A 16,344-nucleotide genomic window follows, 5' to 3' on the forward strand; every position below is an offset into this window, starting at 1 on the left:
ACTTGACTTTTCATCACAACAGTTTAGCAGCCAGGATTGGTTTTATGTTATGGAACCAAAAGATGCCTAGTTTAAAAGGACTTACAATTCAAACAGGTCCTGTCAGTGTTATGCAGAAGAGTTCAAGCACCCAAAATAGCAATACCTATGGCTTCATTACCTTCCCAGTCACTTTTATGTTTGTCACGCTCAAGTAATTCTGTTGAATTTCTCTTCCTTTCTGGAGTTGCAGGAAGACATGCTTCATTTTCCAGCTGTTCCACCTAAAGAAGTGAAGACGTTTTAATTAAAGAATCATGCACAAAAATTGTACTTTATACACATGCATTTTTACAAATATTCAAATCATAAACACAAAACCTCCACCCTGTAATTTACCAACACTGTGGGCAATGTACTATTCCAGTTAAGAGATAGACTTGTAAAAATAGACTTAGGCCTCTTTAAAACTGACATTTAGCTTTTCAAAGAGACCAGGAGTTTTTCAAAGACACCAGGAGTGTCTTTACAAATGAAGCATAACCCACAATTTTGGGCTAAATAATGAAAACAAAAAATTGCACTTGTCTTCAGTTTTCATGATATTGAAATTTTCAGAGTCTTTTTTGGTTGGTTGGTTGGTGCAAAAGAGGTGTTTTCCCTTCTTCCAATAGAAGAAGTAAAGAAAAGTGCATAGGAGAGAAAAAAGAAATTAAAATATTTAAAATAATAATTAAAAACTCACACTCATTTCCTTCTGCTCAGTGATTCTTTTCTATAAAACTCCTACCTGGAGGGGTAGCTGATGCTTGTTGGTAAAGCCTTTCTGTTTCCGAGGGTTGATGGCAATCCTGTGTCTGGCTGCTGAGGTGTCCAGGCAGCCAAGGGGGCTAGCAGGGATGGTAAAATCAACAGGAAGGAAGCTGCTACCTTGTGAAATGGGGGTCCCCAGAATGGCAGAGGATAAAGGACTGATGGGCCTGGAGGAAGCTTCAGAAGGTATCTGTAAAACACAAATATAAATCTATATATATTTTGCTTTACTTCCCCTACATCTCTGGAACAGTTCCTTTGTTAGCTCATTCCATTTCAAAAGCTTGAAATGGCTGTATTTTTGGACATAAATCCTCATTTTAAAATGCATACCTGAAGTCATCTCTGCATAGAGAATCCTCGATTCTGTGTGTTCAACTGTACGCAACACAGAAGGAGAAATACCTGTCTCTGCTGCAGTAAGAGCCTCAGCTTGTCCCCACCCCAGTTCTTATCCACAAATCCATTTGCAGAATATGCACACACCAGCAGGAGACACTGCTGCCGTTTGTATAGCTGCTTTTTCATCCCAGTAGTGTGACCCAGTGCAGAAATTCATTATTAAAAAGCCACAGAAGCAGCATGGATGCTTGCTCCTCATTATCTCTAATAAAGTTGCCATAGCCACTTTTCTCTCACAATATCCACTTTCAGGAAAATCAAAAGCTTCTCAGTATACCAGAACTATCTTCCAGACAGTGATGTGGATCTCAGCCTTGCAGCAATGCTGCTTTGGGGAACTGAACAGCAGTAACCTTAGATTGTGCTATCAAAATAAAGGGTTTACAGAAATGTTTGTAGAAAAGTCCCTAAACATGAAGTTTGACTGGTTTTGCTACTGTTTTGAAATGCAGACCAAGCTTTCTGGAACATTTGTAAAATGTCACATACTTGCCAAACAAGCTTCATTCATAAAGCTGGGTGACACACAGCCATTGCACTGTGCGTGGCATTCACAATTTAGTTTTGTTTAAGCTTAGGATATAACACAGCACTTCAAACATGTATGCTGATGAAGTTTTAAAGATCATGAAAACATCTTCACATCTGATCCACAAAAACGGTCACGGTACATCAAAAAATATGACCTCTGCAAATTTTTCCAATCTGGTCCTGATCTGTGTTGTTCTGAGAGTAGAACCTGCTGCTTCTCATGGTCATTTATCATCCAAAGAAAACTGCAAATTAAAACACACCCTTTCCTGTGGAATACCTGGCATTAGGAAAGGTTGGTCCTGCAATCATTTCCCATGAGAAAAGAGATACAGGGCACTGCTCACAAGCCACAGCTGATGGGAAGGTGTAATTATTTGGTATTGAGGCCCTGGGATATGGAAGCAGATTTGAAGTGCTTTGCCTGGTCAAATTTTTTGTGTAACTTTATAGATTCACACTGTGTCACAGAGCTGCCTCTGTGCTGTTCACAAAACCCACTTACCAGTAGATTTCTGCCTGTCTTATTATTTCTTATTCAAAACCCTGAGAGTTTTAAGTATCATTAGCCTCACTCTGGAGTCTTAAAGAATTGTTTCCTAAGATACACCACACACAGAATAAATTTTAAAAAATAAAATTACTGTACTGGCTTCATATAGACTCTACACATGACATCTCAGGGAAGTTTATTAGCATGAAAAGGAGCTATTTACCTGTTCATCTTCACTGTCTGTTCCGCCTAAACTCAAAGAGCTATGACGCTGAACAGGGTTGGAGGACTGTGGGATAAAATGAGGAAGAGGGTAAGTCAAGGGAAGTATCACACTGAACTATCTCGAGCTGGATATCCAGTGCTAATTATGAGAAAACACAAGAGGAAAAATAAAGGAAGGGTCACTGGGTCCCTGCCTTACACAGTACGTTTAATTTCTTCATTGGCATCAAACATAAAGTAGGGGAGATTTCTTCCACATTGAGATATGCCAGAAAGGTTGACCACAGGAGGCAATATATTTTATAAAGTTTTTTTGAGTTATTGTGTTAAAATCATCAGATTTACAAATTCTCACAAGTTCACTGAAGTCTAAAATCATGCATTTGCCAATGATAGAGGTCACAGTCCTGGTCTGCATAAAAGCATGGAAAATTGTTCCCAGAAAGGGTATTTGTAGGGTCACTTTCTAGGTATACCTCAGAGTGACAAGTCCACAATCCACCTAGGTAATTTCTTCTGGCTCTAACTGATCTGTACCATCACATTTTATCACAAGCAAGCAAAAAGGTCTTCCCCTTCTCCAGGCAGATTTTATCTTTTCTGTATGGATGGTCACTAACGTGACATGACAATTATACCTCGTTTGGCGAAACTGTCAGAACTTCATGAAGGCTTGACATTTCAGGAGGGCTTCTAGGTAAACCATCATCTTCAGAAACAGCACCTGCATCTTCCAGTTTTTTCCCAGGTATAACAAGAGGAGGTGATCCAAGTCTGATGTTCTGCTGCAGCTGAAGCTGTGGTTGAAATTTAGACTATAGACTTTCAATGGTACAATTTAAAGGGGATGTTCTGCACATTGTAACCCAGATGCTCCTATTAGATATGCAGAATCTTTTAGTTAAACAGAAAAAATTGAAGTGACAGACCATTTATAGAAAAGAGCCATTAATAAAATTTTATCTAGCTACATTCATCAAGGACGCATCATTAAAACTGGTGTTGGTATAAAATTAAAATCAAAATCAGTTTTATTCAGTAAGTTACCAAAGGAATACAGGAATTTCACCATTCCAGAAAGTTTACTACAGTTTAACTCCATTTAAATTCAAAACTTTCAAAATTCTAGATTTAATTCTTTAGTCACACAAATTTAAGTATTTAGTCACACGAACTATTGCCAGTCAGCATTCCCAATCCCAGGTTTAAGTAGTCACCTTTCCCTCACAAAGCCCTTCCAAATCTGAGAGCTTGTTACAACCCTGTCCCATTTTTATACTATGCCCTATTTTTATACAATACCAATTTAATTTCATTTCTGGTCCACCCTAACGAATTGCATATTAATTTTCCCCATCATCACATCCTGGTCGTGTCTACAGCAAGAATGGTAACAGCAGCCAGGAACAACTTTGTTTGCAAAGGAGTATGAGGATTCTTTTCCAGGATTGCACAAAAGAATGCTCTGGCAGTCCCTGATCCTAGAAAAATAAAACAAAGTCTGCAAACTCACAAGCAGCCAGATGTTCCCTCAAACTAAAAATGTTCAGATCTCAGGAAACACCATTACTAAAATTCTTGGCTTAAGTCTGTCAGCTGTGGCAAAGCTGGAATAGAAACAAGGTCTGAACACAAATTTTGTCCTTCAACTGAAAACATCTCAACAGAATATTCCCAAGATAAACATACAGACTTATTTTTTCTGTTTCTTTGCTTATTAAACCATACTGGGTAATTCTAAACCTAGTTTTGTGTTTTCCTGCAATCTATGCATTCATTTACACCTCTGTAAAATATATCTAAATAGCTGCAATTCTTATTCAGCAAGGTTCATTTGCAATATAATTCCTATAGATCTAATTGCCACACAGGGTAGCACAATGTCCAGAACACCAGTCCCTCAGTTCAAACAGCTTTCTTTTGCAATTTATGGGCAATATATTGCAATACTGTGATATATGGGCAACACAAGGCATACAATGTAAGTGTGCACCTAATGGGAAGTAACATACAGAAAGTCAATTTTGCTTCGGTCTCTTTTCAGAAATTCCTGTCTTAGATTTATTAAATTTATTACACGCAGACAGCAAAGTGCCGTGAGGGTAACTGAATTTGCATTCTGTCTTCTATTGGTAGAAGTTAATTTACATTGCTAAGAAAGTAACTGCTTTTATGAGTAAACTTGGCTTTTATTCTGACAAGCTCACAGAAAAAGTCTGTCAGCTATAGATACAAAAATAGTACTGGCAGTATTACATTACTATGCAGGACGATGGATGAGGAGAGGGCACAGTGGACTGCAAATAGCATGAAAAGAGCTTTTTCCTCCCCAACAATGTTCTGTAATATACTAACATTATTTCTTCTGCTACTCCTCATTATATAAAAAATAGCTTAGCCTATTTTGCAGTCTTAGAGAGGAGCAAGTCCTTCTGTGCATCTTTTGTTACTTAACATGTGACTCAATCGTGTTTTGCAACATGAGTCTCACACTGAGCAGAGGAAGAATTTCAATGACCTTTGGCTCCTTTATCAACCATTTGTATTCAGTCTCTGGAAAAACCTTAAACTTTTATCTGAGTGTTCCAAGCTGGGTAGTTAGTGAAATTAATATAACCAACAGTTCATAAGGGAGCTGTCAAGAAGGGTTCAGTATTGCCTTGGAAGAAGGAAATGACCCAGCAGAATGCAGTATCTTTTGCTGGCAGAGATCAGAATAATAATTATATAAATAAAGCTGTCAGAGCACCCTGACATATCCATCATCCCACACACTTACACAGCTACTTGGACTACCATGTATAGTGAAAATGTCTGAGCCAGAACTGCCAAAAAGAGTAACACAAATAATATTTAAAGAATAACAGTGTAAGGGACACACTACCATATAATAAATGGCCTTAATCCAAAAGCAGTAGTTACGAAGTAAAGAATATAATTCCCATTGGAAGAGGACATGCTTAATAAGGAAAGTTTGCAAGAGTTCATGAACTGGATCTCCATCATGCACTATGAGACCTGGGCAAGGCTGAAAGCACCAATTTGCTCAAAAATTCAGCTTCCAAGAGGCAGAATAGATCCAAAAGTAGCAAATTTGGCTTTGGACTCTTCAGTCAGCAAAATCCTAAGGCACACAGCAAAGGCATCAAGCAACAGAGTTTCCTGGGAGACAGCTGACACAAAGTAGCACTATTGATGAGGGGATGATGTTCTCACCTGCAAAGTTTTCACTCTTCCAGGTATGTTTTCCTGAGACAAGACATCCCCTGCCACATTTCCTGGTGCAGACTCAAAAATGAAGACGCTGTCATGGGACAAGGCTTTGTTTCCCATGCTACCCTTGGGCCTGGAAAGGAAGGAAGGACGAGTGGTCAGTGCACTGGATACATTACCCACACCACCAGGGCAGAAGGATGACAAAGAGGCCAGGGTGGGATGCATCACACTTAACTTCAGATCTGTGCATGTTTAAGATAGTCACTGTTAGCTTCTTTTATACTCAGAAGGGAGGAGAAACACATTTTAGGATGCTGATCAAATGCAGATGTCCCTTTGCAGATGCACTCAGCATCTGCATTGAACACACAGGTCAGTCTGTGGACTAGAGAGGGAGTCCAGGGTGATTAGGTATGATGTTAGGAGTTAGGTGGATGCAAACCACCCTGAGAAAGGTCTACAGTGCAGAAAGAGACAAAGAGGAGTCCCTTGTCCTCCTTTGGTGGCAGTCTGCCTATCATGAGACATTCAGGATACAACTTTTGCAGCCTGGTGTGTGTCATAGCTGCCAAAGATGGTGGATTGTTTTTCCCTTCTTGCATAGGCAGAACATTTAATTTTGCTATATTAACAAACTTGATTCAAGTCCTCTCATGTCCAGCAATAAAACCAGTTGTATTCACCTGTATCCTAAATATGATCAGATCCCAAGTGTATTAAAAAATGTAGATGGGACAAGTGTCCATGGCTACAGTTACAGACCTATCCATGGCCAGGTTAAAGTGCCTAGGTAAGATATTCCTGCTCTGTTTCTGTGCTCATTGGGTATTCAGCCCAGTGAAGCAATGAGTTCCCACAACAGCTGCTAACTGAGTTGCAATTAACTGAGATTGGTTGGGCTTGGGCTATTAAGTTTTGCAGGGCAAATTTTGCACTTGAGTGGCACAACAAGGAAGGCTTCAAATAATTTATTAGCCAAGTTCCACCAGCATAGGCAGGCAGTATTTGTACATTACTTTGTCCAAAAGACAACAAGGATAGCCTCCACCAGGATTTCATCCTAGCCTTGGACTGCAAAACATCGTAGAATATTCTCTCATTGTTAGCCATCAGACTATTAACAAATACAAATTACAAGGATTCCTTGGCTCAGATGCTGTGCAGGCAATGTTTTGCCTCTGAAAGTTTGACTCTGGGGAACAGAGAATGATTAGGAACACAACTCTGACAAGAAAAACTCAGTATGTCAAAGCTCTTCTGCAAGGAAATCAAATAGAAGAGGTCTCTGCTATTTGCCTAACCACAGATTCTCTCTTTATTTAGAAAAAAGCACTGAAAGACTGTGAAAATTAAGTAAATACACTATGTAAAAAACCCAAACAAATGACTCTTTTTCCTCCTCCATCTCCCTTCTTTACATCTCCAGACACACCTCCTCTAGCTGCTGGACTAACCCTTCTGTTGTCCCAAAGGTGTAGTCAGTCAGTCTACAGTTATACACAGTCTCACAGTAGGCCAAAATAAATTTTCTCTAAGTTTATGTTGTGTTGAAGGCAATCAGAGCTGTTTCTCTCACAGAACAGGTCAGAGTTTGTGCTTCCCCCCATTATATGTCATGGTTAATGTCTGTGTTAGTCTACAGGACAGCAGTTCTACACACAAGCAAGGCACTTGCCTCATTTCATCATTAATGAAGTCATCCCATCCTTTTGTGTTTGATTTTATAGTCCTTTCCAGCATGAGAGGTAGTCCATATGGGCAAGACATAATTTTACTGCATTAAGAAAAACAGTCATGCAGCTTTTATTTACTGTAATGTATATTCACTATTAGTTGGCATATTTTATTTATTGAAAAGAATGCATGTGCATTAGGATGTATTTGCCTTTCTAACTGGGGAATTCTTTACCCATAAGAGCTGAGGTTTCCTTGTTCTTGAGACTGCCAGTACAAGGTCTCCCTCCTTCTTTCTCTCTCTGCATATATATCATATGTGTTTGCAAGAGAATTACTGTATTTTCTTCTGGCAGTCACCAAAAAGGCATAGGATTAAATATAGAATTAACTGCAGCTTGAGTACAGGTCAGTCTCTTATGTGCAAATCTATATTCCTGTCATTCCAGGTGGTATATTTATATTTATATTTATATTTATATTTATATTTATATTTATATTTATATTTATATTTATGCTGAAGCTAAAGATGCACTAATTAAAGCCCAGATGTTTCAGCCATTGTATGTCCACACTGATTTCCCTACACAAATGCTTGATTCATTCATGTGTATCAACATTCAAGCTGCCCACCAAAATAGAGGAAATGATGGGATTCTACAGGCAGCCACAAAGCTCCTAAACCCATCATGGCTTGTGCCATCTTCCATTTCTTGTTGCTGCAACCCCACTCCTTTTGTTAGTGTTTGAAGCAGGGGTACGAACAGTGAACAGTAATGGTAATTGGTGAGTGATCTCTCCCTGTCCTTATCTTGATCCACAAAGCTTTTAATTAACTTTTCTCTCCCACGTCCAGCTGAGGATGGGAGTGACAGAGCAGCTTTGGTGGGCACCTGGTGTCCAGCAGGGTCAGCCTACCACATGGTTTTAAAAAAGGAAGAAAAAAAGAAGAAAAAAGAAAACAAGTGTTTCTGCCTAAAGAACAAGCAAACAGCAGCATTGTTCTAGAATTGGGTTTTATATTCTGCATGCCAGAAATTGCAAATCTCAGGGTCCTGCTATGAAACCTTCACAAGTTGTATTTCCAGTGGCTTTCAGGATCAAGTTTTCTAAAGGATTACGTAGTTCAGTCTCTTCAGGTACTTATAAAGTGTGTTCATGCAGAGTCTCTACATCACAGGGTTTTCAAGTAGCACAAACATATCCCTAAGCTTTTTGGATAGTCCCTCTAATCCTATCTCTAAGGGTAAAAACCAGAAGGGTTTTACTCACTTCCTGATCTCTGATCTTGCAAAACAGTTCATAATCACTGGAGGATAGCACTGAGGTAAACAGCAGTTGGACTTGAATTACTTGGTTAAGGGCAAGAGAAAGACTTCTCACACGAGCAGACAGCTGATTTTAAGCCAGATCCCTCCTATGGGCTGATGGGGCAAGCTCAGATGTTCCTAAACTTTTTGGACGGGGCTGACTCTAATTTCCCCTGCCCCAGGAGACCGGTTGTGTGGTCACTTATTCTGTTGCTGTTACGCTAGATTATAGATTGTTAGATTGTTGCTTCATTCCCAAATTACTTCCATGACACACAGAGCAAGTGTGGAAAGGTGGGGCAAGGAGGAACAAGCACCCATGAGAAAATAACATCTACAAGTTTTTCACCAAAGAAACGGAGTGTCCAGTTCCACCAAATGCCTTGTTTGATGACAGAAAGCATCTGGCAGCAGTGTTGATTTCAGCATGTCCCACTCTAGTCACCTATTCATGACCTCTGCTAGTGGCACCTCCAGCCAGTGTCTTCTCCAGCAAAACACTGTAAACCATTGGACATGGCTAGTGTCTTGTCACAGTGCTTTGCTAGTCCACAGCTCCACAACCCAAGGTCTAGAGCAATCCAGAGAGAGGCCTGGATGAGTGGCTAACAGGGAGGATGAGGAGGGTGGGGAGCTGGAGGGGGAGCTGGAGAACTGCCAAATTACAGGTTACCTGATACCATTCCATGACACCGCTGGAAAGAGATGTGACCATGCTCAGAGGGTTGATTCAGGCCAGAGTCAGAGATTTGCAATGGAGGTGTTGTGTAGTTTGATGATCTAAAGATTATCAGTGAAGTGCTGTTTGCAGTGCAAGCTGATAGCTTGTATTACACTGACTGAGAAAAGGACATATGGACTTACACCATTCAGAGAGCTGAGAAATGCTCTTGTGGACTTGCAAACCTCACTTACATGCACAGCCCTCCGGGGGCAGCTGACACAAAACCAGGGGCCTTCAGTTGTTATCTATGCCTAAAGGCCTAGGTAAGAAAGTTAAAGAAGCAATCACACATTGATAATATACCAGAAATACTTTTCTCTTTACTGCAGCCATGAGAGAGGGCATCACTGATGCTGAAAAACAACCACACAGCTTCATAAGTTTTCTTTGTACTAGCAGTACCCAGTCATCATCCTCTTGTAAAGTTGCTGCTGATCAGACGTTCCTAGACAGATTTCAAACACTAAAACCAATCAAAGCAATGTGGGCTGTCTGCAGTTTTAGACTAAGCTGGATCACCCCTGCCCCCAGCTGCCCTCCCCCTCCTTTCCAGGCTGACTCTTCAAGCACTAGAAAGAGGAAATTCCTGGAATTCCTTCATCAGCATTAGGGCTTGTTTTGCACAAATTTGGACAGAGGTTGCTCCTAAGGGGCCAACTCATGCTTTCATCCTACTGCTGTGAGAGGTCCACTTTTATTTATTTTCCTTCCCTGCCAGCTTACCCAGCCTCCTTCGGTGAATGAAGTGCAGTAGTGTCGAGCACAGCAACGCTGACATCACTGCTGGACTGGCAGGGTTTTAAATTACTCTCTTCCCTGGGAGGCGGAGGCTCTTTCCTTTTCTTCTTGGCAAAGAAGTTCCTGAAAGTCTGAAATTTGGATTTTTTCTTTCCTGCAACGTGAAAAAAAAGAAAATTTATGAAAGCTGGGGGTATTGCTTAGCTTCGGTAATGTTATCTCTTAAATTCTGGAGGAAGCCTCAAAGCTAGAGCAGCCCATTCAGTTTTAGTCACCTCCTTTGTAAATAATTCAGTGCTGGAGTCCAGTGAAAGGTGAAGCTTCAATTCTTACATTTGGTTCCTATAAAGCAACACTGGCACTAGGCTGACAATAGTGGTGCCTACCTAGGTTCCAGTCTAAGCAAAAATAAACCTTATATACAAAACATATCTATCTACAACTGAACAGTGATCACACTTGGTATATTTTCAATAAAACATATCTATCTACAACTGAACAGTGATCACACTTGGTATATTTTCAATAAAAATTGCTGTCAATGTCTTTAGCTATTAACGTTTTTACTTAGTTTGGTTTAGTTCTGCTTACTCTTTACTCAGTGCTCTAAGGAGACAACACCTGAAGCACATGCAACATTGGCAAAAAGATTGAAACTGGAAAAAGAATTTATAAACTCTAAAACCAAAGTATTTGTTTCCACATTAAACAACTGTCCCAAAATAAAATCAATCCCTCCAGGGACAAAGGAGCAAACTTTAATTAAGACATTGTCTTGCAGGACACGAAAGCCCCAAACATAGCAGCCCTAAGAACACAATTGGAAAACTGTTATTTGGTTTCAGATTTTCCACAGTCCAAATGAAAATACAAAAAGAACAAAAAAAAAAAAAACCCCACCATGAAACATCACTGATCTTTTATTTTAAATAATCTAAGATACTTTAACATTCTTATGCATATTTTCTTTCAGCACACAAATACAGCATTTTGTCCCTGATCCTTACACTGAGGGGTCACTTTGAGTGGTTTGGGCCGAACTATTGTACTAAGACCCCTGTGACTGACTTAAATACATACGCAGAGCAATAACATCATTGCATATCTGAGCCAACTTCATTGTTCAATTAATACTTTACAGCAGTTGGCATAATACATGCCCACAGCTGGAGGATTCCTTCATAAGCAAGGCATTATTTCAACACAATTATTGTCTTCTCCTAGCAATGATTTAGTCGGTGATGCTCTGTCTCAACGTGTGCCCTGTACGTGTACGGATCTCTACCAGTGGGCCTTATCTGGGCTGAAACTGTGCCACCACACAGCTGCATCAGACAGTGGCCACTTTGAGAAATAAACAATGATACTGAGATCTACTCCCCCTGTCTCCTCCCTGCTCTCCAGCCCAGTGCCAGCACCACACATCAGGACACACAAGGACACTGCCACTGTGTCCGGCACGGCCTGGTGACATGGCTACCCCTGTGCAGAGCCACCAAAGACCTGCGTGCTGCTTTTCAAGTGACCTGGGCTGTTTCTGATACCAAAGTATCTTTCAAACCATGTACAGCGAAATATCACTGGAGTCCCACTCGTATCAATAACAATGGGATGTGGCTGCTCCTAGGAAGGGTTTATCAGTGGAAGGCCTTTTTATCTTCCACTGCTGCTTATCAGGCAATAAGTGAATGAGACAGCCACAGAAAACACACAGGTTGTATTGCTGTGGCCCAGACAACAGAGCTAATCCCAAGGGTTTGGGATTTAAGACTCCCACAGGGCTCAGTGAGTTTCATGCTGCACCCATATCAAGAACAGGCAAGAGACGACAGGTCACACAGCAAGCACACAGAGCCTCTCAAGTAAAACAAGCATGTTGAGTGTGCTTCAGAGTCTTTAGAAACACTTTCTGACCATTCCTGTCTTTCATATCAGCAATTAGACAGTGTGTATGGTATTCTTCCAGGAAACTCATCAAAGCTGATCTGCTTTATCCTAGATAGGCAAAACAAAAGTTTAACAAGTTTAATGAAAGCAGTTCCCCAAAATTATCAATTCTGCAATGTCTGCTAACACAGTCAATGACACAAAGAATGAAATGGCAAACTTTGAGACAGGCAAAGAGCTCTTCAACTCAAAAACTATCTAAATCAGAAAAAAGGACATGTACATTGGTCATGTACACTGGTGAACTGTCAGTTGTACAGACAAAGAGCAAGCTAGATTCTAGTGCAAGCATTACTGACGAGCTTAATTAGATGCTGGTATTTCCAGAAAACCAGGAGAGTGTGAAAAAAAAAACAAAACCACACCAAAAAACCCACAACACAATAACAAAAAAGAAGTGATCCTGAGGATGTTTAAGAGAAACAGACATAAGTCTTGCCACAAAACAAACATTGCCAAGGTACTATTCCAAATACTTGTCTAGATCAGAAGTGGTGCTAACTTTAGAATGGAGGCTACAAAAAGGATGTCCAAACACCAACAAGCCAACCTCAGCTGGCATGGGACAACACTTGTATCGTTGTGCAACAGAGAGTATCTGAAGCAGACACAGCAGTTACTTCAGTGCCTTCTCAAGACTAATTTATTACCCCTAAAAGGAGGCCACCTTTAAGCTAAAGGTGCCTACATCTCAGTGCACTTGAAGCAGCCCAACATAACACTATATTGGTAGAATGCTCAGTGATACTTGAACTAATAAATACAAGGGGACCTTAATACTTAAAATGGAAAAAAATTCATTGCATTACAAAAATCCAAGCTCAAACAACTATGCCTATCTCCCCTTCATCTACTGGTGATTTTTGAAATCTTATAGTTGCCAGTCTTCAGTTTTAAGGCATTAAAAATAAAATACTAAATTTCTAGGTTACTGCCCTAAAAAGGAAAAGCCTTCACAAAAATTAGTTGCTTATGCTATGTTTTAGCCAATTGTAACAGAAAAGGAGCAGGAATAAGCATTTTCCTTTCTCTGTAAAGTTTGTGTATTCTGTATTTTTTACTGCATGTATACTGCCTATTTCATTGTATCTCTTGTGCACAGAGATAATTAACTCATGACTTTCTGCTCTTTGAGTGGTTCTTCCCTATAACAAGATAGAAAAGAAAAGGATACTTCTTCCAGTGCAAAAATTGAAACTGTAAAAAGTATAGGGAACATCTGATTTGGGTGGTCAATGATCATATTTAAATTAAACCATTCATTTGGAGATCTTCTATGGTCTCTGACTTCCCAAGGTGCAGCCAGGACAAATTCTCTATCTTTTTTTCCCTCAAATCCAAGGACTAGACAGTTTCAACATTAAAAATATCTGAAAAAGAATCCCAACCCATAGACAAGATTCTCAGACAATGTCATGATTCTAGCATCATAAAAAATACCAGATATTGGCAGACAGGCAATAAAATAATGGAATTCAGTACCACTAACATTGGGTGCTAACAATTTTTGGACAGCGATCTGGTTCCTGCCATCAAGAAGGAGCAGCATGCACTGGAAGCCTTGTACTACAGACAATAAGGCAAACCTTAAGAAATCAGTCTAATTGACTGGACTGTGAAGGGTGGGGATTTTAGCCTCCTAGAGCCTTTACATCATGAGCCAGTTACAAAGAGGGAGAGGTGAGGCAATCCTCCATTACATTGGAAGTAAACAGAAGATTCTAAAATGGCTTTATCCAGGTCCAGCCAAGTGTCTCCTGAACACCTCGGCAACAGCACAGCAGCCTTTAACTATTTAAAATTATGTTCATTTAGGGTCAGAAAAATTCCTGGTGGATTTAGAGCCGACACTTTAGATCATGAGCCATCTCCTGCTTTTCCTATCACCTGGGTCAGAATTTGATCTCTTTTCTGAATCTTCTAGTGAGCCTGAGTACAAAATTTTCATGCATGGGTTTCACACAAGCTTACCAATTTCCCAGGATAGCACTAGACTGTGGGACAAACTAGATTATAAAGCTAAGAAACCAGACACTGCTGAGCATCTATCACTACACTTTCTTTACCTCTATCCATCTGCCAAGCAGAGTTCAACTAACAGTCTCTTTGCCATTTGCTTATCTCTTCCAACAATATTTTGATAGTGGCAAATCTATTTCTAAAGGATAAAGCAAGATGACCTTTGAAACACAAACATTTAAGATGATTGCAAAACATTAGCCAAAGAAAAGAGAGAAAAATCAAATGGTGTGACAGCCACTTCTCCAGAGATGCTTCAGACATCATGCTATTGCTCATATTCAAACTGGCAAAGGGGATATCCTTTAATGCAGACAAGTCTCTAGCATAAGTAAGCTATTTTCCTTTCTTGCCTATTATTCCATCCCCTCACACTGTTTGCATCAGACCATGCCAGCGGATTAAAGAATAAGTAACAAATGGCTGCCTGTGGCTAGAAGCAGAGAAAGAAAGAGGCTGCTGGGGGTACCGACACAGCTCTCACACACAGAGGCTTGGTTACAGGCTCAGCTCCCACCTCTGCAGGATCTATCCACACAGGCACAAAAATCAGCCCTTCAAGCTCTAACACCCTGCTTTTAAAATCCAAGTTAGAATCAAAAGGAATTTCCTCCAACAGGCTATGTTGCTCCAGTATTGCACATTAAAATATTTTTTCCGTAATACTGACAGCTGACAAAGACACACGGAATTTTCTTGACACTACAAAAGGAACCCCCAAAAAAACAACACTGCAAAACAAGTCACTACATACTCCACTAACTGAAGAAAATAAATCTTCCAAATGAGCTTTACATTCAGAGAACAACTGCTTACCTGTGCACTCTTCGACTGTGTCTCCAGTTTCAGGTGACTGTGTGACCTCTGTGGGTCCCATATCCATTATATAGTCACTGAAATAGAATTAAAGCATCAGTTAAGTTTTAGTCCATCTCCCCAGCAGAATATGGTCCCACCCAGCATGAAGAACAAACACAGCTGAAGCCTTTCTGAAACTGCATGCCCGTATGGTTATCACAAACATGGCTTGCACACTTTTTTGCACTTTGGCCACAGAACTTTTTGTTTTCCAGTAACACTTATTTCTCCAGCCACAACTAACAATCCAGTCTAATCGTTGCCAGTCCCTCTCTCTTTTTAGGATACCAGAATCAAAGTTTGCTTTCAGGAAAGATGTCATTACACTTGCTCAGCAAACACTGTAATGCTTCCCAGTCTTAGAATAATGAACCTTTGCTAGAGAGTGACAGCTCCATGCTACTGTAAAAAATATAAGTAAGTGCTCAGCTGGCCAGGGTTCATGCATTACACAGTGTCCTCACAGCAGGCACCAGTCTAGTCTGTCAGCATTATTAAAACCAGTTAAGCATCAGCACTGAAACATCATTCTGGGCTATGCTACATTTGTGGAAACCAATAGATCAAATTTATTTTGGATCCAGTGCAATCAGCTTTTAACCACAAGCTCTGAAACCTTATCGCCAGCAGGGCTATTGATCAACCAAATTAGCTGATGGCATCATCTTCCTCCCTGCTGAAAACAAAAGTTCAGCCTAGTTTTAAGATCATTCAATGTTAACTGGCTCCACTTTGTATTTTCCAAGATTCCTAAATGGGTGTCTGTCACAGACAAAGGAATGAAGCAGCAGACCACAAGAGTTACAGTACAAATGTCAAGCAACAATGGAAACACGACAGTTTATCAGGGCAGCTCATAAATATTGTCCTTCGTTATGGAAGATACTTCAGTGATACTTTTATATAATTAGAGGTTCCCATACACTGTCAGGACTTGGAGTAAGAAATCTTTACAACCAAATCCTGCTTCCTTTTCTGCATAGATCACATCTAACAATTTTCCACCTCTAAGTGGTGTAACAATACAGCCAAGTCAAGTATCTCAACAGCAAACAAGAATATGATTCTATACTAATTTGGCCAATCACTAAACTCTTCCATTTCTTCTGTATCACCTACATACTCTAAAATCTGTCATGCCCAAAACCACTGGGACCTTTCTATGTGCCCACATCCTCAGATAGCCTTAAAGATAAGGTGCACAAACTCAGAGGCAGAGGTGTCTGTCAGAAAAAAGAAAGGAGCAGCTCATGGAGGTAAAACAGGCAGGGCTCCTGTGAAAAAAGAGGCCATGGAGTAAGCATTCCGTGCACTGGCCACATAGACATGTAAACTGCCAAGCTGCTGAACTGTGGGGAGGAATGGGGGAGGTATAAAAGAGAAGCAAAGTGCAAACAAACAGATCCCCTGGGAGC

The 16,344-nt window shown here is 40.2% G+C and overlaps 1 protein-coding gene across 1 annotated transcript in view; it reads right to left on the reverse strand.

Annotated features, from left to right (window-relative positions):
- The window catches only part of KIAA1210 (KIAA1210 ortholog), a 43,557-nt gene that overhangs the window by 9,036 nt on the left and 18,177 nt on the right, over positions 1–16,344 (reverse strand). The window contains exons 2-8 of the mRNA XM_069015279.1: positions 14,888–14,964; positions 10,091–10,259; positions 5,660–5,789; positions 3,082–3,240; positions 2,442–2,507; positions 770–982; positions 161–263 (exon numbers count right to left, since the gene is read on the reverse strand). Of these exons, the coding sequence (XP_068871380.1) occupies positions 161–263; positions 770–982; positions 2,442–2,507; positions 3,082–3,240; positions 5,660–5,789; positions 10,091–10,259; positions 14,888–14,964 (917 nt within the window). The remainder of the gene's footprint in view (positions 1–160; positions 264–769; positions 983–2,441; positions 2,508–3,081; positions 3,241–5,659; positions 5,790–10,090; positions 10,260–14,887; positions 14,965–16,344) is intronic.

This window comes from Aphelocoma coerulescens, chromosome 4A (genome assembly GCF_041296385.1).
Source record: "Aphelocoma coerulescens isolate FSJ_1873_10779 chromosome 4A, UR_Acoe_1.0, whole genome shotgun sequence".
Taxonomy (NCBI): domain Eukaryota; kingdom Metazoa; phylum Chordata; class Aves; order Passeriformes; family Corvidae; genus Aphelocoma; species Aphelocoma coerulescens.